We start from the raw sequence: 23,783 nt of genomic DNA on the forward strand, positions 1-23,783 counted from the left end.
CAGGAGTGATTCCTGAGTGCAGAGCCATGAATAAGCCCTAAGACATCACCAGGGGTGGCACAAACATAAAGAAACAAAAAGAAATTGGTGTATCAGAATTCCATTGTAGAAACTGTTTGACTCATTTGACTCTATAGTTCTTCACTGCTAGCCAAAAATCTTTTCTAAAGAAACCTGAGAATAATCAGTTATCACTGGCAAAAAATAAATAATTTTATTAAAGTAGATATAGAACACTTGCTTGCTCAAATTTTAATACTGCTTTACATAGTTTGTGAAACAATTTCAATAATGGTCATTACTAAAAATTTCAATGGATCCAGATCTTTCACTTGTCAGACAGCTGATAATCTCCAGAGGAAAATACATCAAAATCATACATATAATTATAGAAGTTCTTATTATACATGTAGCCTGGATGGTACATTATCACTTTTGACAGAACTAGAAAACATTCAAATAAAGAAAAATAGATTGAAACTGGATGACAAACTTCTGATGGTTGAGGTCCTTCATTCAATCTTTTTGTGGTAAGAAAATCCAAAATTAGTAATGTTGAATTTCTCATCATACATTCATCTAAAACCACAGTGAAAAATGTAAACCTTGTAAAGACAGTAAAATGGTTATTCTAGGTGTTTCACAAATAGCTGGTTATGTCATCCTTCAAGTGCTGGTGATTGCTGCACAGTGCAGAGAATGGGGTGGCCGGGCCGAAGTTGTCGTCGTAATTGTTGAGTCGTCCCCGTTCCCGTCGAGAGCCACCTCGGATATCATCTCCACTTTCATCTTGAGGTCCTGATTCTTTCTTTGGAGGTCCACGATCACGGAATTCAGGAAATCGATCTGTGTTAAAGGAGAGCGTGAGACGGTGAGCCATCTGCGGGAGCCATCGGAGCCCGCCACAGAGGAGGCTGGGCCCCGCTTCCAGTCCCCGCCCCAGGGTTGGAGGCAGCCAGAGCTCCCCTTTCCCTTCCTGAGCGCAAGCTCCCGGGTGCCCCAGGGAAGACCCCAGGAGGACATGCTGGGCCCCCTCGGTTCCTCTCAGAGCAGGGAGTCAAGAGGGCCTTCCCTCTCCTACAAAGACAGACTCACTTCTTTAAAATCCACGGGGCGGGGGGGGGGGGAATCCCACTTTACAAAGGTAAGCATGACTATAGGCACAAACATTCATGTTTCACTTAAAAACTGGCAGGTTTGGGTCTGAGTGATAGCACAGCGGGAAAGGTGCTTGCCTCGCACGCAGCCAACCCAGGTTTGATCCCTGGCATCCCATAGGGGCCACTGGAGAGCAGCCAGGAGTGATTCCTGAGTGCAGAGCCAGGAGGAAGCCCGGAGTATCGCCAGGTGTGGCCCCCAAAGAAAGAAGAAAGAAAACCATAAAGCTGACTGATTCTTTTTCTCCCTCGGGGCAAGTTCTGATGAGGAGTCTCTGAGAGTGCCCAGGCCCTCCCACACTGGAGCCAAGAAACACAGATCTCTCTTCCTCCAGGTGAAGAAAACAAACACAAAAAAACATGGAAATGTTCAGTTCCCAACAAGCCCATGCAGGGTCCACCTCCACAGCCCACATGCAAAGTTCACTTCAGCCCACATGTGCCGTCCAGGACAACGGCTGTTAAGTACAGAAGTGCAGGAAGTGAGGGTGTGCGGGAACTCCACAGGGCACTGGGACCCAGATGGTCCCCTTCCTTGGAGAGGATTCAAATTATAAAGTGTTGCAGGCCAGGTGGGATGGAAGGGGGTTTGGGAAGGAGAGACATCAAGGAGGCCCCAAGGCTGACTCCTGCCGCAGGCCAGACGCAAGCCTGGTGATGGTAGGTGCGGGCACTGGGGTCTGCAGCCAAGTGTGCACACCCCAGAAGACCCCACCCAGCTGTCTCCCTCGACAGGAGCAAGAAGCAGGAAGGCGGCCCAGAGGACCAGACTCCCCAGCTCTGCGCCCAGAGCATGCACAACGTGGCCGGGACAGCCACATGTTGGTGGACGTTTCCGTTTGCGACCGGACCTTCCTGATGGGAAGGAGGCCCTCCAAAGTGGTGTTCGACTCTGGCAAAGTGAAGATTTGCCAATTTTATGGGAGCCCGAAGCCCAGGTTCTGGGAGAGCAGCAGGAGTAAGGGCTGTGGAGGGGTCTGGCTTCTCGGCTCTGGCAAGGACGTGACCCCTTGACTGAAGGGATGTGTCCTTGTCCATGGGGCCTTTCACTCCGTAAGCATCACCTCTTGTGCTGGGAGCATGTGGGGATGGGGTTCCGGCAGCGTGTGCCCAGCCCCTGGTTCTCACGCGCGCCAGGTGAGCACCGCCCCTTCTTCCTCAGCTTCCTTCTTTTTGGCTTCTTTTATTGTGATTAATCAATTCATTTGGGGGGGGGGGCTTTTGGGTTACAACCCATCGTTGCTCAGGAGTGACTCCTGGCTCTGCACTCAGGGACCATATGGGATGCCGGAGATGGAACCTGGCTTGGCCACGTGCAAGGCAAACACCCTACCTGCTGTGCTGTAGCTCCGGCCCCACTCTCGGATATTTTAAATGGTAGGTATTCCCCGACTCTTTTGAAGCATACACGCATATATACATATGTACATGTCTGTGTATGTATACATGCTCATCTATAACCTTTGTGGGTCGTCAGTTTGGTTTGTTTGGTGCGGTGGGGACTATGCCCTGGCTCTGTGCTCAGGGATCACTCCTGGCGAGGGAGGAGCAGCCCAGGCCGTCAGCAGTCACTCGAGCCCGGGAAAGTGGGGCTGTGTGGTCAGAGGGCACTGGCTCGCCTTCTCACGGTCATCAAAGAGCCTTGAAATGCTGCGTATGTCAACACATGTGGCTTCTCTTCCTGTCCCGGCCCAGGCTCTGGGCGAGCTAACTGGGGCGTCCAGTCCCTGCCGGGCTCCTTGCTCCGCCGAGCAGTCTGGGAGTGGTCAGCTGTTCAGTGATCTCGCCAGGCCGCCCCATGTCCCCCAGATTCTGTGTGGTCACTCCACGCAGCACCTCCCCAGGGGTCATACAGGGGTCATGCAGGGGTACACTTCCCCTCCTGTCCCATGCGAGAACCAGGGACCAATTACTCCTGGCAGTGCTCAGGGGACCAGATGGGATGCCGGGGATTGAACCTGGGTCTGGCGTGTGTAAGTCAAACGCCCTCCCCGCTGTGCTATCGCTCTGGCCCAGGATATAGTTTCTCTCAAGGCTGAGGCCGGGCCTACACGCCCTGGTCACCACCATCACCCACCTCATTCTGCAAGTTTGCATTGGTGTTCCTGGTGTCCTCCAGGGAGGCCAGGGTCTCTGTCTTCTCCTGGGACAGTTGCTGCATAAAATGCCTGGCATCTTCCGCTGTCTGCACAGCCTGGAGAGAGAAACCTCGTTGAGCCACGCCGGGGGGGGGGGGGGGGGCAGGGAGGGGTTGGCAACAGTGGCACAACACAGCGCGAAATGCCCCACAAACCACCCACACCTGCCACAGTGGCTCCGGCCCCGCTGGCCGCCGGTTCATCCTGCGGGGACTCACGTCTGAGCCGCTCAGCAGCAAGACTGACACCCAGAAACAGCCCAGGGCTCCCAAGAGCCTCCATTCCTCACACAGAATAAAAATGACATGAGCGGACAGCTAAGCAGGCCTGGGTGGAAAGCGTGGGGGCGGGGGGGAAGGAGAGGAGATGTGAGCAGTGAGCACAGGTGTGGGAGTGGGAGAAAGGTAAACCCTGAGTGAGGTGGGAAGAGAGAACACCTGCCCGGCACCAGGCACCCTCGAGTCCAGGCTGCCCTGCACCGGGCACACTGCTGGTGGCACAGGGCACCCCCGAGTCCCAAGTGAGCAGACTCAGGGCAACCGCTCAAAGTCCCCCCGGAAGACACTGCTTTGCTTTACAACTTAGTGCCTCTCTCATGCCTTCCCTTACGTCTTGAAGAGCCACAGTGCAATCTTCCGTGAGAACTCCCCCCGGAAATGAACATACTGTCCTTTCTCGGTTTTATTCACAGCTTATGCCTTGTCCTAGAGGTCACCAGGCACGTGGTGACGAGCTGTCCCTGCGCCCGCAGCAAACAGCCCGTGACACACTGGTTCCGTGGGGGTGCACCTCTCCTTGTGCCGACGAAGAGCAATCCTCTTAACCGCTAAAAGGGGGTGCCCGGGGCCAACGAGGGTCGGGCCTGCTCCACTTTACCGTAAAAGAGTGCAGCGTCTTGAGCTCTCTGATCTTGAAGGTGAGCCTGATCTTGTCCTTCCTCAGTATGCGGTTCTCCTTCTGGGCCTCCAGGAGGTTGGCCGAGACGTGGCTGCTGGTCTGGGCCAGCCGACTGACCTCCTTCTGGAGGAGGAAGTAACTGCCGGCCAGCTGCTCCTTCTCCCGCAGGCACTCCTCCTGCCGCTCGGCGTCAAGCGCCTCCTTGGCCTGCAGCACGCTGGCGTGTGTCTTCTCCAGGCTGCGGGCTGCGTCCCTGGCCTCCTGCAGCGCCGCCTCGAGGGCGCCCTGGCTGGCCGCCAGCCCCTGGAGCTCCTGCTGCAGCACCTCCAGCTCGGCCTTGTGCACGGTCTTGGTGGCCTCGTCCAGCTGCGTGCGCAGGCAGCTGGCCTCGGTGCCCAGCAGCTCCTTGGCCTGTAGCGCCGCCTCCAGGCTGGCGCCCAGCTTCTCCTGCTCCTGGCGCAGCAGGTCCTTCTCGAGCTGCAGCTCCTTGTTCCTCTGAGCCAGGCCGTCACGCTCCAGCTTCAGGGCCACGCACAGGCTGTCGAGCTCCAACTGCTTCTCGAGGGCCGACTCTTTCTCGGCCGTGAGCTCCTCGATCTCTTGCACCAGCGACTTCTGATCCCAAGCCAGCTCATGATAGGAGCACTGCAGCTTCTGGATGATGTTGTCCTTGTCCTTGGCCAGGGATAGGTTCTCCAGAACCAGCTTCTTGACATGCTCCTCCAGCTGGCCCCTCTCCTCCAGGCCCTTCTTACACTCAGCCACCAGGCTGCTCTTGCTCATCTGCAGCTCCTCCACCAGGGCCTGCAGCCCCACCTTGGCGACCTGCAGGGCGTCGTTCTCCGCGCCCACCCTCTGGAGCTCCTCCTGCACCGCCCTGGCTTCTTCCAGCACTTTCTCTTTCTCCGCCTCGAGGGCTTCTCGGCCGAGCTGCTCCTCCTGCCAGAGCTTCTCTGCGGCCCGCCTGGCCTCGATGACCTTCTCCTTGTCGCAGCGTATGGCTTGGTTCAACAGCCAGAGTTTCCTCTGCTCTTCCCGCAGCGAAGAGTTTTTGGCCTCCGCTTCCTTCAACTTCAATAGCAATGACTCTCTCTCTGACTTCAGAGAGAGCTTCTCCTTCGCCAGCAATTGATTCTCTGACCTCAGGGCCCTGAGATCCTCCGACATCAGCTCAATTTCCTCTGATGTTATTAGGGAAGTTAATGACTACAGAAACAAAAGCGGGGAAGAACGGAAACAAGAATGAGATCAAGCAGGCACAAGCAAGCCAAGCACTTAATGTGGCCTAAACACCAGAAATGAAAATGGCAGAGTAGTCTTACCTGCACACGCGTGCATACGTGCATGCACACACAAGCACACAAACACGTGCACGCACACAAACGCACACACACGCACACACACACACACTCGCAGGATGGAGAGGCTCAAACACAGTTAACTTCACAGGGTCAACATATCTACCTGCCTATTTTGTGGATGGGGGCCCCACACCTGGTGGTGTTCGGGTCTCGCTCAGGGTTCTGTGCTCAGGGATCACTGCTGGCAGGGCCGGAGGACCATACGGGATGCTGGGGATCAACCCGGGTTGGCCAAGTACAAGGCAGCACTACCCATTCTACTATCAGCCATTTTATTTTTGAAATGCCGTCTGAAATTATTCCTGACAGCTCCCCGGAAGTTTTAAGTACAGTTGGATCTTGACATTGGGGCATAAGATTTTTCCCCCCACTTCAATTATTCCATTACAAAATCCATCACTCTGTCATAGAAGGGATGCATTAAAAAACTAGTTTCCAGTACAATTCAAAGAACTACAAAAAGTATTTTGTTGTTGAACTTTGTGCAGGAGGGGAAGGGAAAAGCAACCATTGCTTGCAAAACGATTTTCACAGGGACAAACAGAGGCAGGAAATGGACTTAGTCCCAAAAGTTTTACACTTTATAGAAAATCCAGACTAATCCACCAAGCTTTGGAGACTGAAGCCAACAGGTTTTGCTTGCCAAACACAGTAACAACAAGTCTCAAAATGGAGACATTAGTGGGCCCGCTCGAGCAAATCGATGAACAATGGGAGGGCAGTGTTTGCAGAAATTTGGGAGGGGCCCAGGGGCTCCAGGAGGAGTGGCCGCACACGGGCCAGAGTCTCCCTCACCTGCTCTCCCTGCCCGTCAGCAACGGGTTGTGCGTCTTCGTTTCTGAGTCTCAATGCACACCATAGTTTAACCGCCATGTACTTTCCAGAACTTTCTGCAGCAAGGGCTATCTTCTCTGTCCAGCTCAGCAGCCATGAGCCGCAGCAGGCTACTGGCGTGCGCTGGGCAGCTGACCGCTGACGGTCAGGTTACTGGAATGGGACTGACCTGAGCATGCACACGAGGCTGCTGGCCACAGAACTGGGCCGTGCAGGTGGTCCAGAGAGGAGACGTAGCCCTGGCTCTGGTGCGTGGTGGAAAGAGGCCGGGCACCAACACACACGCGGGCCATGGCCGCCGCTCAGCAGCCCTGGTTTCCTCTGATGTAAGCTCGGTTCCGTTTTCTTTCCACTGGCTTATAGATATGTATACACACACATATACATACAAGCACATATATGTATAGGCATACACATATATGTATAAACTATACATGGGACCAAGTGTGTAAAACTGAAAATGTATCAAAATATGTACATATGAATTAAAATACACTTATTATATGGATATAAAGATGTACACATATGTACATGTTATGTATGTACACACATATATGTGTGTGTACATTATTTTCCTTCTTGTTTTGGGGTTCACACCCGGCAGAGGTCACGGCTTCCTCCTGGGTGCTTGGGGGACCACGGGGGATGCTGGGGATCCCCCGGTGGGTCACGTGCACAGCAAGTGCCCTCTCACTGCACTAGTTCCAGCCGCTTTATTTCTCCCCACTGAGCTTCGAACCTTAACATTTCTTTGATACATGAAAAAATGCCTTTGAGCAGTCAAGTGAAAACACAAAGGCCTGAACTTACTGAGCAAGCTAAAAACAAAACAGACAACCCAAGCTGGGGTCCCTGGGCTTCTATGTGCTCTGCCGGGCGCCCCGGGAGCAACCCCCTTCTGGCTCTCACAGGCGCCGACGGACGGAGGAAGTGTCTGAGGCTGCAGGCCGAGGCCCCCAACAGAGCCCGACCCCGAGACGGCGGCCCTGCGCCCACACACCTTGGCCTTGTCGGCTTGCGTCTTCAGCTCGGCCACCTCCCGCAGCAGGCTCCCGTTCTCCGCCTGCACCGCCTGCAGCTTCTCCTCCGCCTGCAGCAGCAGCTTCTGCAGGGCCTGCAGCGCCTCCTCGTGCTGCGCCTGGCTCTCCGTGGTGGACTTGGCGTGCTCGGCCTGCAGAGCCTGGGACTGGCTGCGGCTCACGTCCACCTTCTCCCCCTGCGGGGAGCCGGGGGCCACCATCAGCTGTGGGCCCCCTGCCTGCCCCCAGCACACACACGCGCACACACACACACAACGCATACAGTGCACACAAACACACAAACACACAAACATACCCGCACACACACGGCGACTCTGCTCACCAGCACACACACACACACACAATGTGAGCCTCAGAGGCGATAGGGCCGAGCTCGCCTGAGGAGGCTTCGCTTTGCCCTCAGCAATGTAAAGATCAGCGTCCGACTCCCCTGGTACTCACCAAACTCCGAAGCTCTTTCTCCAAAGCCTCCTTCACTCGACTGACTTCGTTCAAGTTCTCCTGAAGACTACGAAGCGCTAGCTCCTTCCCCTGCAGCTCCTCGGCCAGGCTCTCGGCCTACCAGAGAGACAAGGATGGAGTGAATGGACCAAGGGGACGAACAGGAACAGGAAGGGGAAAACAAAACAGAAAGCACGTATGAGAAGCCCATGACCCAACACAACCCCGAAAAACAGAGGCGTGAGGTGAGTGCGATTGCCTGAAGTTCTCAAAGCCAAGGCCTTGGCGCCGTCAGTTCTGGTGATGACTGTCTAGTGGTTACTGAAAACGGCTCAAACAGAGGCGTTTTCTAGACCTACATTTGGAGTGACCAGAAAATAAGAAAGCCTATGAGAAAGACTGACTTTCCAGGGGCGGGGAGACGGCACAAAGGGCTGGAGTACACACCAGGCCCGAGTTGGAACTGCAGCACCACTGGGCGAGCCTGAGATCGGTCCACAAGCTGAAAGACCCACTACTGCTGGGCGGGAGGACCCCAGAGCCGAGAGCATGGCTTGGCGAGGAAGAAGGACGTAAGCAAGGGAGGAGGGAGGCTAAGGATACGAAGGAGGGAGGGAGGAAACAGGGAAGAAAGGGAAAGGGAGGGAAGGGAGGGAAGAAAATGTTATTTTTTTTTTTTTTGGCCCGCTTGAGCTAATTGATGAACAAAGGGAGGACAGTGACAATGACAGTGACCCTATGGGATGCTGGAGATCGAACTCACGTAGGCCGTGTGCAAGGCAAATGCCCTTCCCACTGTACTATCACTCTGGCCCCCAAGATTTACTTTCTTGTAGTTTCTTGTCTGTGACTTTAAAAGTTTGAGGGGTTTCAATATGAAATTTAAATTGAAGAACCTCTAATCCACTAGACAGCAGAACGTGACGTTTGTTACATCTTGATGCGAACAAGTGGTTCAACTATGCCCTGCTGTGTCCTAGGAATTGATTCTGTTTGTTTCTGGAATGTCAGCTAAGGAGTCCTGAGTCCTGAGAGGAACTCCCGGGGGTCTCTGGGTCCTTCTGTTATGTCTGTCAGTCCTGTCTACAAATCCCACAGCCCTTCCATCTTGGCCAACAGAGAAGTTTCTTCAACAAAGCGCACAGCGCCATGGGGGTCGGTGGGGGGCGGCTGGGAGGGTGCGTCCTGCCACCACAATCCTATAGGAGTTAAAGGGCATTTTTCCAAGGGGCTCCTGGGTGAGAACTGCAGCTTCCTCGGCTTGGCCCAGATCTCACTGTCTTGTCCTTCCCCAGGGTCAGGGCTACCATGAGAGTCCATGTCCGTGGCCAGCAGGAGGCCATGCTGGAAGGCGGACTTGGCCCAAGCACCCCTTAGAGGCTGAAAGGGATGAAATCTCTGCAGGGCTGGGCAGGGGCTTGTGCTGCAGGCAGGGAGGGGCCGGCAATGAGAAATACCAAGATGGGCCACGTCACCAGCCCTGAGGGAGCTCAGAGGCTCAGAGGCATTGAGCACCAGCTGGAAACTGAGGCGCCTCGGGGAGAGGTTGGCAAAGCCAGTCACACGAGCAGGTGGTCAGCAAGGTCAGGGAAAGAACCCTGCGGCCAGACTTGAGCCCAAGGGTCTGGGCGGACTCGGCGAGTACGCAGGGGGCCTAAGGGGGGGGCAGAGGTTTGCTTTGGGGGCTCCTATCTTGTTTTCTCACTGGCCTTGTGAAGAGTTCTCAGTTTCAGAAAGACCCCAGACGGGCCCGATTAGCCGGGGCCAAGGCTTGCACGGCATCTGGGTGCTGGGGACCAATGACAGTCCCAGAATCGTGCCGACACGTTCTCAGTCCCATCAGAGGGAACCGCACGGGACGTGACCGGGAGACCTGTCAGCACCAAGCCGGAACACGGCGGCGAGCAGACAGACACACAGCATGCAGGGAGCGAGCGTGGAAGTGGGCGAGGGCACCCGGGTACCAACCTGCCACTCTCGGCCCGCTTTGCATTCTCTAACTCCTGAATCTGCTGCTCAGCCACCTGGAGCTGCTGCCTGAGCTTCTCCATTCCCAATTGACCTCGGAACTGGCCTTTCGGAGCCCATCGAGCTGCAAGAGCTTCTGCTGGGTGGCCTCCAGCTGCGCCGTGGCGTCGGCCAGGGCCTGGGCTTGCTGCCTACACATGGCCCGCAACCCCTCCAGGTGCGTTACCTTCGTCTCCGCCTCCTGCAGCTTGTTCAGGGCGTCCTCCATCTCCACCAGGTGCTGGTCCTCGGTCTGGTCGAGCTTGGCCCGCGCGGCCTCCAGGCTGTTCTTCTGCTCCTGGGCTGTCCTGACCAGCCGCGACCTGAGCGTCTGCAGCTCAAAGGCGTGCGCTGCACGCTCAGCCACCTGCTGGGCCTTCGAGTTCTCTACCTCCTGCTGGTACTCGAACTGCAGCCTCTCCATCTGCATCTTGAGCTCGGCCAGCTCGGCCGCCTCGGCGCCCACGCCCCGGCTCACGGACGCCTTCGGCTCGCCCATGGCCTGTTGGTGCGGGGCGATGGCCGTCTCCAGCTTGGACTTCCACGGGGCGATCACATCTGTGTTCTCCTCGTTGGCATGGTCCAGCTTAGTTCTCAGCCCCTCGTTCTCCTTGGCGAGCTTCTCGGAGGCCGCCTGCAGGGCCTTCACCTCCTTCTGGTGGGAAAACAAAATTTCCATGAACTTAAAACAGGAAGGAAAAGAAGCAGAAATAGAAATTATTCTTTTGCAAACTGACTGTTTGCTTTTTCTTGTTTTAAGGAATACCTTCCAATAAACTGGGGTTCTAAAGGATTTGATTTGTGCTGCTCGACTGAAAATCAAAGCTGAGGCAAAGGCGTAGACCCAACTGTCAGAACGAGAGGAAAACGCTCATCAACAGCAGCCTCCGGCCCCAAGGAGCAGAGGTGCCTCCGCCGGGCCCTGCCAGGTGCATGACCCCTGGTATCCCTGTCTGATTCGGAGTCTCCAGCAGAAGTGGTCCCGGCGGGGTCGGCCAGGCCACCCCGCATCCTTGCCTGCACCCTGCAAGCCTCTGGGACCTGCCCGGGCTTTACCTCCAGGTCGCCCTTGGTGATGGACTCCTCTTCGACTCGGAACTGGAGGTCCTCCACTTTCCTGTGGGGGAGAGGGAGAGTTGTGAGGGGCGTCACTGCTGCCCCCCTTGAGGGCCACCATCCTGTAGATGCACGCCTGACCCAGCCCCCGCCTCCACACACAGGAGGGCTGAGAGAGTCAGCGAGGGCCAGAGCGAGAGTACAGCGGGCAGGGCATTTGTCTTGGCACGTGGCCGTCCCGGGTTCAATTCCCAGCATCCCATTATGGTCCCCTGGGCAATGCCAGGAGTAATTCCTGAGTGCTGAGGCAGGGAGCATCGCTGGATTGACCCAAAAAGAAAAAAAACAAAGTCAGCGAGTCCCCTCGGCTGTGAGCACTGGGTGGTACCCGCAGGCTACAGGAGGAAGCTCTGTCGAGCCAACGCCAGGCGCACTGTCATATCAGCCTTTTCTGCCTCGCAGCTAACAGAGGTGGTTAGAGACTGACCAGGTGCGCGTGCCAGTCCCTCCCAGCCAGCGCCTGTCCCCGCATCGGGACAACAACTGAGCCCCTGGGGGAGAAGCAGCAAATGACTCGGGGCCAGGGCGGGGGGGGCAGGAGGGGCTCCCAGGGGACGTGGCGAGTTCGGCATGTGGAGCTGAGGGGCTGAGCCGGGCACTGGCAGTGCCCCTGGGCACCACACTGCCGGGAGCCCATCTGAGAAGACCGTCTTGGCCGGCACCCCGTGTCCGTCTGTCTGCAGCCTGGCCTGAGCCCTGCCTGTCTGCTGCCGTGCCCCATGGGTGCTGCGGGTTTCCTCCCGCCCAGGATTAACCCCAGGGACTCCCACAGGGCCCCACTGGGATATGACAGTTCCCGGCCACCCAGCACAGGTCTCCTGAACACCAGGCCACGTGGACACAGCAGGGAGGGCCGGGGGTGGCTGGGCTCCAGTGAGCTCCCCCCATCCCCCCCAATGAGGCCACTCTCAGGACTGGGCACCCGCTAGTTTGTGGTTCTCACAGCCCTGGAAGGCCAGGAGCACCCCACCCGAGGCAGCCCCCCAGCTCCTGGCACAGCCTCACCTCTTCTCCTCCTCCAGCTGGTTCAGCAGCTCCACCTTCTCCCAGTCGGTCGCTTCCAGCATGGCCCGCAGCTCGTCCATCTTGGCCTCCAGCTCCAGGACGTGCTGTGGAGGCAACTGCGCGTGAGTGTCCTCGCCCGCCCCCGACAGCCCTCTGTGGGCTGGCACCGCCACCTGCCACCGCGGCATGCTGAACACGTCTCCCACCTAAGCTGCAGCGTTTCTGGAAGGCCGGGGGGGAACCACACCACGAAAGCACCAGCGGGGATAACTCGGCGCTCCCTGAACCCCCACGGGGTGAGCAGAAGGTGCATGCGATCAAACCACGCGCCGGATGCCACCGCAACGACGGCAGACGGGGACCCACGGCCTCTCCCTGCACCGCCTGCACCAAGGTCGCGCCCAGCATTTGCCGCAAGCGTCTCTTGGCCCCGGCACTGCCGTCTGCACAGACGTCACCTGGTCGTGCCCGTCCCAGCCAGGGCCAGCTCCTGCTCTATCTCCCCCACATGGCTCGTGGCCTTGGCCACCTCCACCCGCTCCAGGTCTCGCTCGGCCAGCAGCTGCTCAATGTGCTGCTGCTTCTCCTTCAGCGCCTCCTGGAGGGCGGTTGTGCTGGAGATCTTGCAGGCATAGCGAGAGGAGGTTTCTGGCAACTGCAAAGGAAAAAGAGACGTGAAGGGGGTGGGGGTGGCGGACGCGGGCATGCACACGGCTATCCTCAGCAAAGCAGATGGAGCAGCGCTGCATCCGTGCATATGGGCCAGCGACTCTCAGCAGAAGCGTCTTGAAACCTTCCCGAAGGTCCTTGGACGGGACCTGGGCTCCACTGACCTCGGGCCTCGTGGGAATCCAGAGACTCTTCTGCAGAGCCGGAGGCAGCCCCCTCCACAGCCCGCTCTGGCCTGAGCTTCCTTAAGGCTGAGCCCTTGGCATGAGCTTGAGGCCGGCTCCAGCATCTTCAGCCTTGCAGGTCCGTCAGGGTCTCCCAGGGCAGCCTGGCCCTTCTCTCTTCCTCTTCCTTTCAGCTCACCTCGCTCTCCCCAGCACCCGCCCCAGGCCTGAATAGCAGTAACCAGAGACTCTTGTCTCTGGGAATGGCCCCGTGCCCCTGAGGGTCACTGGGTGTGACCCCATAAAAGACCCCTGTGCCATCTGCCTTCGAAAGGGGGGATGAGAGGCTAGAATGGTAAAGTTGCGGGGAAGGCGCTGGCCTTGCACGCCGCTGCCCGAACTGGATCCCAGGTACCCACCCCATAGGGTCCCGAGCCCACCAGGAGTGAGTCCTGAGTGCAGAGCCCGGAGGAAGTCCTGAGCATTGCTGGGGTGTGGGCCAAAATCCAGGAAAAAAAGGAACAAGTGGTGGGTGAGCATGTGTGAGGGTTCACGCCCAGCGAGCAGGACAGCAAGGGCAGCTCAGGGGAAGACCAAGCACAAAGGGAAGGAGAGAAGAGGCAAAGACAGTGAGGAGGGGAGGGGAGTGGGCTGGAGGGCCGCGGGGACTGGGGGTCCTGTCCGTTCTGTCCTGGGCTCGTGGTCACTCATGGTCGCTCTGCAGACCAGTTTCCTTGCGGCACAATGGCCCCTGCAGGCGGGGACACAGCGGGACCTGGTCTTCATTCTTCAGGCACACGGTGGCGGGCGCTGGGGCGGGGGTGGCCGAGGACGTCCGCTCCTTCTGCCCGGCCACGCCTGACCCATCGCCCTGCTCTTGCCGCTTCCCTGCATCATCTGAGCTGCTGCCAATTGCCTGCTGACTGACGGGCCCAGCAGGGCCCAGGCTGTCCACTGCTGCTTTGCCTGCTGCGAACTCTCGAGCTACCTGGTTCTGTCCGGGGAGCGGGTCATCCTTGCCTCTGCGTAAGGATCTGGCCGTGACTCCCCAATACACTTAAAGTATATTGGTCAGATTAAATGCTCTCCCCAGGGCCAAAGAGATTTCTTTTTTGGGGGGTGGAAGGTGCTTTCAGAGGTTCAAGATCCAGCACTGTCAGGAGTGACCCCAAGAGCAGAGAGCCAGGAATAAGCCCTGAGCACCCCTGAGTGTGGCCCCAAAACCAAATAATAAATAAATAAAATTTCTAGGAGCACACGAGCTCTCCGGCCCAGCCATGTGCAGTGCTGCCGGGAACTGCAGTCAACTCTGATTTCAAGGGGTGGCTGGGAAGAGCTTGACAGCCTTGGGGGTCTCCACCAAGACCTGGGCTCAAACCCCCTCCACCGGGAGCAGCCCCCAAGCACCACGCCTGGAGTCCCTGAGCACTGCCAGGTGAGCCCCAAAACCAAAGAGCAAAAATAAACTAGGAAAGGTGGGCGGCGGTGTTCCCCGAGCCTCCTGGCCTGAGCGGGTGGGGCCGGCTGGACGCACGCGCTTCCTGGGCCCGAGACAGCTCCCTGAGGAAACGAGCACGGGAGCGAACGGCTTCTTTCAGCCAACCGTGGAGACCAGACTGCGAGGTTCAGGCGCCGGAGCAGGGAGAAAGCAGCACCCCTGGTATGGGGGGAGGCGGTGCTGAGGGGCTGGGCAAGGTCGGGGCCACGAGCTGAACTCAGGATGTTGATGCCAAAGCCTCTGCCCTGCGCATGGTGTGTGAGGCCCCAGGCTCCATGCCAGCAAGGCCGGACCCTCTGTGGGAGCCTGGTACCTCAGAAGAGCAACTCAGCCAACACGCGAACCGGGAGGCTCCCCCAGGGCACGCACGGACCTGTGTGCATGTATGTATGCGTGCACGTACGTTCCTGTGGGCATGTCTACACACAGCTGTGTGCGTGCGCGCGTTGTGTCTATGCAGTACGTGCCTGTGTGTATATACCCATCAGCCTGTGTATATACGGTATGCACTACGTGTACATGTATGAGTGCCTGTGTGTGTGTGAACGCTTGTGTGTGCACGTATGGAATTACGTTGTGGAGGTATACTTCCATGAAGCCACACAGACTCATTCTATATTCCTGTCATATGTGCTAACGGTGATGTGCAGTGTAGGAGTGAGCTCCACCCTGCGTAAAGATATGCAAGGCAGGGGCCAAAGAGCTGGAGAGCGAAGCCCCAGCGCTGCCCAGGCTCAATCCCGGAGGCCCGCCAGGAATAATCCCGAGCACAGAGGCGGGAGAAAGCCCTGGGCTCTGCCAGGTGTGACCCCAGAACAGAACAAAACAAGACAGCAGGGGGAGGCTGGAGATACGGCTCAGGCGTGGGGCTCTTGCTCGGAGGTGGGAGGCCCGGCTCAACCCCAGCACTGCAAACGGCCCCTTCAAGCACTGCAGGGTGTGGCCCACAGTCAAGCAGAGAAACAAAACCAAATTCCACAAATGGGCTGGCTCGCGAGGGAAGGAGAGGGGCTTCTGAGTCTGCTCCCCTCCTAAATGGCGAGGCGAGGGGAAGGAGGAGTCGGAAGTGAGGATGGAGGCAGGGCAGGGAAACCTGGTGGTGGTCGAGCAAGACAGGACTGGCCCCAGGCCTGTGCCCACGGCGCGCGGCCTCCTGGCTCCCGTTTCCGTGTCACCTGTTTTGTATCTTCCGTTGCACACACACTCACTCCCTCCTCTTCCGCATCGAGGGTCAATGCAGGGAGCAGAGGGGGCGGCAGGAAGCGCAGCCCCCAGCAAAGCCAGCCCCCCGGGACACGTCTCCATCGTGGGCCCGTTTCCCTGTGGACAATATCTCAGGACACCCTTGCACAGTCGGACACACTTTAGTGTTTAGGACTCAGAGAGACGTGAGGGGAGAAGCCACGAGGCCCCAGCTTTGACTTGCGGCCCCGCAATGGACAGAAGTCGAGGCCCCTCTGTGTCGACAGGGGTGCAGAGGGACAGGAGGGAGCAGGGAGGGACGGAGAGAGCAAACAAGCAACGCCAAGTGCCAAGCGTTCCCCAGAGTCCCTGGGTCCCGCTCTGACCCTCCGACGCCCCCTTCAGCTTCCCCACTTCATCGCTACGGCAGCCTGGGGCCGGACGAGCCCTGAGCACCGGAGGAAAGGCCCATCCCTGCTCCTGTCACCGGTGGTGGCTGGGAAGCCACTCGCCTGCCCCCCGGAGCTGCCCAGCCCACCCGGTCCTGTTCCGCCTCTCGCCCCTGGGGCCTGGGAGTCTGTGGGGGCCTGAGTATCGCACAGGGCGGGGGAGGGGGCTGCTTACTAGTTCCGTGTGGCTGGGCCTGCTGCTCACGGATGAGGCCACGGAGCTCACGGAGCTGAGCGAGGAGGCCGACGGGCGGCGCTTCAGGCTGGCGGGGGTGGTGGCCATCACACGCCTCGCGGGGGCCGCCTTGGCCTTGGCCGGCGTCGTGGAGGGGAAGCCGATCTTGGTGACTTTGTGAATGGGAGCAAACAAGCCGTACTTGGGCTGACACTGGAAGTACCTGCGGACAACGAGGAGGGGGGGACAAAAGACACCTTTGGCAAGAGAGACAGGCGCCGACCGCGGAGTCCACTGAGTCCCACAGTCTCACACCCCCACAAACTAACACGCTCCCACAGCCCCACACTCCCACACAGTCACACCCCAACCAACTCTCCCACACTCTCACACTCCCACTCACCCCAACAAACACACTCACACCCCAACCAAGACTCCCACATTTCCACAGCCCCACACTCACATACACTCACTCCCCAACAAACACACACACTCACACACCCCAACCAACACTCCCACACACTCACGCCAACCAACACACACTCACACTCACACCCCAACCAAGACTCCCACATTTCCACAGCCCCACACTCACACACACTCACACCCCAACAAACACTCCCACACTCTCACACTCCCACTCACCCCAACAAACACACTCACACCCCAACCAACACTCCCACATTTCCACAGCCCCACACTCACATACACTCACTCCCCAACAAACACTCCCAGACTCACCCGAAGAAACACACACACTCACATCGCAACCAACACTCCCACACTCTCACACTTCCACCAAAACAAACACTCACATTCACACCCAAACCAACACTCCCACACTCCCACAAACTCAAACCCCAACACACACACACACTCACACCCCAACAAACACTCCCACATGCTCACAGCCGCCCCACACTCGCACACACTCACTCCCCTAGAAACACCCATTCACACACAACCAACACTCCCACACACTCACACCCCAACCAACACACACTCACACCCCAACAAACACTCCCAGACTCACCCCAAGAAACACACACACTGACATCGCAAACAATACTCCCACACTCTCACACTTCCACCCCAACAAATACACACACTCACACCCCAACAAACACTCCCACATTTCCAGAGCCCCACACTCACACACACTCACTCCCCAACAAACACTCATACCCTCCCACAGCCCCACACTCACACATACTCAAACCCCAACTAACACACACTTACACCCCAACCAACACTCCCAAACACTCTCACCCCAATAAACACTTCCACACTCACCCCAAGAAACACACACACTCACACCCCAACCAACACTCCCACACTCTCACACTCCCACCCCAACATACACACACTCAGAGCACAACAAACACACCCACATTTCCACAGCCCCAAACTCACACACACTCACTCCCCAACAAGCACTCATACCCTCCCACAGCCCCACACTCACACACTCACACCCCAACTAACACACACACTCACACCCCAACCGATATTCCCGCACTCCTACACACTCACACCCCAACCAACACTCCCACAGCCCCACACTCACACACTCACATCCCAACTAACACACACACTCACACCCCAACCGATATTCCCACACTCCTACACACTCACACACCAACCAACACTCCCACAGCCCCACACTCACACACTCACACCCCAACTAACATACACACTCACACCCCAACCGATATTCCCACGCTCCCACACACTCACACCCCAACCAACACTCCCACACTCCCAACGTCCCACACTCACACTCACACTCACACCCCAAAAAAAAACACACTTACACTCAAACCCCAACAAACACTCCCACACTCCCACAGCCCCAGTCACACACACGCACACCCAACCAACACTTGCACGCTCTCAAACCAACAATGACACGCTCTCATTCCCTCACAAACATGCTCACACCCCCACCAACACTCACATGCTCATGCCCTCACCAACATTCACAGCCCCACACTCACACGCTCACATACACACACCCTCATACATACATATCCACACTCCGAAGCACACACATTCATACATTCACACACACACTCCCTCGCACGCCTCCCACCCCCACCGCGCAAACCAAGGGCGATTCCAAGCAGCCTCCCCGGCATCTGAAGGGCGACAGCAGGCCCGGGGGTTCCTGCGGGCAAGCACAGCTGCATGTGGGAGCCCCAGGCTGTCCCCACATCCCTGCAGGGTCCCCGAGTGCCACCGGAAGTGGCCCCGCCTAAGAACCAAGTGAAGTGGCCTGCAGTCTCCTCAGCGCCTCCCGGGCACCGTGCATTGCCCCAGGCTGTCTGGGGGGGGGGGCAGGAGGACCCACCTCGTTCCGGCCACGGCGCCATCGTTCTTGCCCAGCGGCTTGTCCAGCTCCACGCCGCACCAATCCCCCTTGGCGAAGTACGTCTCCCCGAGGAAGCGCACCACACCGGCCTCCACGCCTCCCACCTGCCAGAGGGACGCGGGTCAGGCACTCTGGACTGCGCAAAGCGCCCCCACCCCCGCGAAGGAACATTCTGGCTTCAGAGTAGGGATTTCCGGAAGAAACCCCAAAGGTCAAGGTGCCATTTCCCCCTGCAACCCCTACAGGGTGAGCAGACGCTGCTGCTCAGTGTCCATGCAAGGCAGCGGCGTTCACACCCACTCGCTTACACCGGTGGCCTGGCTGACCACACCCCTGGGAATCTCTGACCCAGGCCAGCCACCTGGTGTGGCGAGGGGGTCGCTGCCCCGTGGGTGTGGGAGCAGAGCCGTGGCAACCCCACCGCTGGAGAACAATTAAGCCAGAAACCAGCTAGAGGAAAATGACTGTTCTCATATCTTAGCGGAGTTCGATTTTCCAGTTCTCCTTCACTATGCCTTGGCTTGATGCTTGGCCCCCGGGACGCAGAGCAAAACAGAATCACAGCGCTGGACACTGACGGGAATGCTGACAGAAAGGGCCAGAGCACCGGGGGAAGGGCACTGGCTTTGTGTGTGGCCACCCTGGGTTCAATCTTCAGCACCCAAGATGGTCCCCCTAGCCCGCCAAGACTGATTCCTGAGTGCAAAGCCTGAGTGACCCATAAGCACTGCCAGGAGTGGCCCCAAAACCAAAAAGTCAAAACAGAAAGGGGGGGGGGGAGAGAGAGAGAGAGAGAGAGAGAGAGAGAGAGAGAGAGAGAGAGAGAGACCTCAACTAATAATGCCTGAGAGCGCGGTTTTCTTTTTTCGGGTCTGGGGCAGGACTGGGTTCACGTGCTCGGGGGTCACTCGCAGCACGAGGGGTAGCAGCGTCACCCAGGACTGTCTCTGCAAGTCCTGAAGTGCCATGTGCAAAGGCCCTGGCACAGCCTCCGTGGCCAGGCGTGGGCCCTGGGCACTGTGAGTGTGACAAGGAATAAAAGAACAAGAGACAGGTGGCTGGGGTGGCGGCCCTGGGCTGAGAAGAGGCTGCAAAGTTCATCGGCGAAGAATTTGGCACAGAACATGCCGTCCCTGACCCGGAAACAGCCTCCTGGAACAGCACAGCTAGAAGCCAGTCACGTCTCTCAAGACCCTGACTTCATATCCTGGAAATATCATCTGCCCAAAACTGCCGCAAGCCTGTCTCCAGAACATTCTGTCAGAGCTCAGCTGGAGAGAAGGGAAGTGATCTCCCAAGGTCAGGAGAACCACCGCACATCAGCCCGGAGAAGCTCTTCACGGTTGGGCTCTGAGACGCCACAGGACGGACAGAGTGACCTCCCGCTCTGAGACACCATAAGACTGACTGTCCCACTCTGCGACCCCTGCCTACTTGCGAGCACAGACGGGACTTGAGGTCAGAGCTGGGCATTTCCAGTGAGCCCACTGAGGGTCCCTGAGTCTCCAGAGAGAACCAAAGTAGCACAAGCATGGGGGCAGTCTGTCCACTGCCAGTGACAGGGAGTGCCAGGGGCAGGGGACCGCCTTCCACAGGCCTAAGGCTGGAACAGCCGTCTCAGAGCCTCCGAAGGGCTCCTCCGAGGTCAGTCACGTAAACATCGGGGCCAGCTGGCGCAGAACCTGGACTTCCTGTGCGCAGGGAAGAATGGGGCAAAGGGCAGGAGGCCCTTTGGAGAGCCGGGAGGGCGCCAGCCCTGCACGGGAGCTTCGCCTCGGTGCCCCGAGGCCAGCCCCCACTCGCCACGGCCTCCTGACCACGGCTGCGTTAGGCCGTGGAGCGCCAAGCAAACCTTCCTTGAATTAGGAAAAAGACCAAAGAAAGTGTTTGGGTTTTCTTTTTTCCCCCTTCTTCTTTCAGAAAACAGCCATTATGCTGGTTGTGGTCCCCCAAAAAAACCCTCAAAAACTTCATTTTGAAAGGCGTGCTCGAGCTGAGGTATGGAGCGATGGAACAGCACAGCGGGCAGGGCGTTGGCCTTGCACACACCTGCCCGGATGTGGTCCCTGAGCACAGGGCCAGGACTCAGCCCTGAGCACCACCACCAATAAATGAATAACTGATCAGAGTTATTCACCGCAGAGCCAGTGGCAGTGTCCCCGCTCCCTTGTTCCAACGACACTGGTGTCCCTATGTCCGGGTGTGGACGGTTGTGAATGCAAGTTAAAAAAAAAAGTCTTTTTTCTTCTTTGGGTCTTTGGGTCACACCTGGCGATGCTGAGGGGTGAGTCGTGGCTCTGCATTCAGGAATCATTCCTGCGATGCTTAGGGGACCCTATGGGATACCGGGGAACCCAGTTTGCTGAGTGCAAGGCAAACGCCCTCTCTGCTGTACTACTGCTCCAGCCCCCCAAACAGTCTTTAAACCGTGAGTCTCCTCCAGCTCCAATTCCCTCCCCGTGTTACTCTTTGGCCATCCCTGAACCCTGACCGTGACCCTCCAGGACCCTCCGAGGGCCACCCTGCGCCTGCACAGCTCTCCTCTCCGGCCTCCACAGCTCTGACACCGGCCTGGCGATGGCCATCCCTGTGGTCCCCGGGAAGCCACTGGCTCCGGGCCAGCCCCCAGTCTGTCTGGTCAGAGCCGCCCGCCTCAGACGTCCCCGAGGTGACTTTTCCCGGCCGCTTCCCACGGGTTCTGAAAGCGTTATTGAGTGCTTCTGCTGGGGAGAACAGTTGTCTACAGCCAAGCGCCTCTGCTTAGGGGAGCTGTGCAGAGGAATGGGCTTGGGGTGGACTGAGGATGCCATGTGCAGGGACCTGGTGACCCCCACCAGAAACTCATCTCACAAAGGGTGCCCCCTCGCCCCCACCGAAGGCCTTCCAGGAGCTGCTCAGAGAAACCCAAGAGCAGGTGCTGAGTCTGAAGATCGAGCAACCAAGACAGCAAAACATACTCCTGAGAATGTTCCGGAGACGGGTCCCTACCCGTGGCCTACCCAGGGTCCATCCCCGACACCCCAGATGGTCCCCTGAGCCCTACCAGATCCCTGAGTTCAGCACCAGGAGGAAGCCCTGAGCATGGCCAGGTGTGGCCCAAACACCAAACCACACACGTCTGGAGAGACGGCTCAGGGCTTGCGCACGGAATGGCCTGGAGCGGCTCGGGGTGAGCCCTGTGACGCCCCAAACACAAACATCACAAACCAGAGCAATGGAACCGATTTCCAACTTTGTTCGTTGGTTTGTTTTTTGAGTCACAGTCAGAGTGCTCAGGGCTTACTTCTGGCTTGGTGCTCAGGGATCACTCCGGGATGTGCTTGGGGGACTGTACATGGGACCAAGACTTAAACCCCGGGTCAGAGGCATCCAAAGCACACGGCCTCCCCACGGCATGACCCCTCCACCCTGTTTTGGCTAAACTGGTAAAACTGGCAGCATCCCCGCACGCATCCATCACGCTGGAAACTGCAGGACCAGGTGTCCTGGCTGCTCGTGCTTCCACCCAAACCGCGAGTCTGGGAAAGCTGATGGACCAGACAGGCGAATGGACACCCACCCGCGACCGCTGCCCTCGGCACTCACCAGCACCCGGTCCCCGAGCTTCAGCTCCTGCTCCCCGTTCTTGAGGGAGCCAGCCTCCGAGAGGTTGGAGATGGACTCGCTGGCCGTCCTGGTCAGGTTGCTGATGTGAGGGGTGGCCGGTGCCTCCTTCGCGGAGGGCTGGGGTGCCTTCGGGGCGGCCGCAGGGGCCGGGGCGGCCGACAGGGGCGGTGTGGCCTGGGCAGCAGGCGCTGGCTGCAGGCCGTTGGTCTCATCGTCGGCCTGCCAGCTCCTGCTCAGCTTGGACGGCCGGATGAAGATGCCCTTCAGCGGCTCGCACTGGAAGTAGCGCACACCCGCCACCGAGCCGTCGTTCTTGCCGATGGGCTCGTCCAAGACGATCCCGGCCCACTGACCAGGGGCAAACTGGGTCTCCCCGAGGAACTGGATGAATCCAGGCTTGTTCCCCTTCACCCAGACTCGTTCCCCGACCTGGAAGTCGTCCACAAACTCCTCCTGCGTCTCCGAGGAGGGGGCGCTGGGGGTTTTCTCCCCAGGCACGGACTTCTCAACGGGAGCAGCCGCTGGAACAGCAGAAAGGGTCAGAAGGGTCAGAAGGGTCAGGAAGGGCCTGTCCAGGTCCAGTTAAAGTGTGGTTGGGGGTGGCCACACCCAGCAGTGCTTGGGACTACTCCCAGCCAATGCCGGGGGCTGCTTGTGGTGAAGCCTGGCCGGGCCCACCGTGAAGGGGACGTGCCTACCTACTGCAGCATCCCAGGCCACAGTCATATTTGGGCAGCTGAGGGGAAATCTTTGGACACACCCCGTGATGCTACGGACCAAGCCAGGAGAAAGCTCCAACACAGTGTCTTATTTCTGCTGTGTCCACTGGCCCATCTTCTTTTTCTTTTAGGGGGGGAGCACTCCAGCCAGTCCGCAGGGCCTATTTCTGGCTCTGCGCTCAGGGTCACTCATGTGAGGTTGAGGCTGGAGAGTCCCATGGGGTGCCGGTTGCCCTCCCCACTGTACTGTGGCTACGGCCGGCAATGAGGCCCTTTAGTCCAGGTGAGTCCACCTCCCTCAGCCTGTCCCCAAGCCCGGGCGAGGGGGCTAGCAGTTAGGAGGGAGCGTGTTGGTCGCCTCAGCTGTCACCAGTTGCCGTGACACGAAAGTCACAGAACGTGAGACTCGTGTGTGAGAGCTGTCCCCAGAGCCATGAACGTGCCTACAGCTCAGGGAGCCCTTCCCGGGCGAGGACTCGGGAGGGGGTTCCCGGGTGGAAATGAGTCTCCCCTGGCCCGGGCTGAGCGCACTTACCGGCCGAGGGCGCCTTCAGGGCCCAGCTCCCATGCTTGAGGATCTTGGTGGGGGCCTTCAGCCCGCTGGGCCTCAGCAGACTCATGGTCAGGTGGTCAGACGCTGCCGCGGCCACTACCGGGCCCTGACTGTCGAGCCCACTGTGGGGCCTTCTGAGGCGCACTCGTTCTCAGGGATAAATCTCTGAAGAGCAGAGGAGAGAGTCTGTCTCACGGGAGCGACCACAGCAGCTTCCGGAGCCCAGAGAGCTGCCAGTCTGAGACTCGCCACCCCGAGTGCGACCCCCAGCCTCCCGCACAGCCCCCTGAGCCCACCAAGTGTCATTCCTGCACAAAAACTCAATCCCAAACAGACAAACAAACAACAGCAGATTCAGGGCCAGAGGGCAGAGGGGACAGGTACTTGCCCTGCGGGCAGCT

At 58.3% G+C, this 23,783-nt stretch overlaps 1 protein-coding gene across 1 annotated transcript; it reads right to left on the reverse strand.

The window, feature by feature from the left end:
* Nucleotides 1-203: 203 nt before the first annotated feature.
* Nucleotides 204-23,449, reverse strand: LOC130043747 (CAP-Gly domain-containing linker protein 1-like). Its single transcript, XM_056136163.1, is given in 14 exon segments — nt 204-846; nt 3,235-3,351; nt 7,388-7,594; nt 7,875-7,985; nt 9,833-9,933; nt 9,936-10,533; nt 10,935-10,992; nt 11,997-12,100; nt 12,455-12,471; nt 12,474-12,651; nt 16,134-16,356; nt 18,484-18,608; nt 22,090-22,631; nt 23,365-23,449. Coding segments are annotated over 14 exon segments (2,646 nt in total). The 3' UTR covers nt 204-666.
* Nucleotides 23,450-23,783: the final 334 nt, after the last annotated feature.

The sequence above is a fragment of the Sorex fumeus genome, unplaced genomic scaffold, assembly GCF_029834395.1.
Source record: "Sorex fumeus unplaced genomic scaffold, SorFum_2.1 ptg000122l, whole genome shotgun sequence".
Lineage (NCBI taxonomy): Eukaryota > Metazoa > Chordata > Mammalia > Eulipotyphla > Soricidae > Sorex > Sorex fumeus.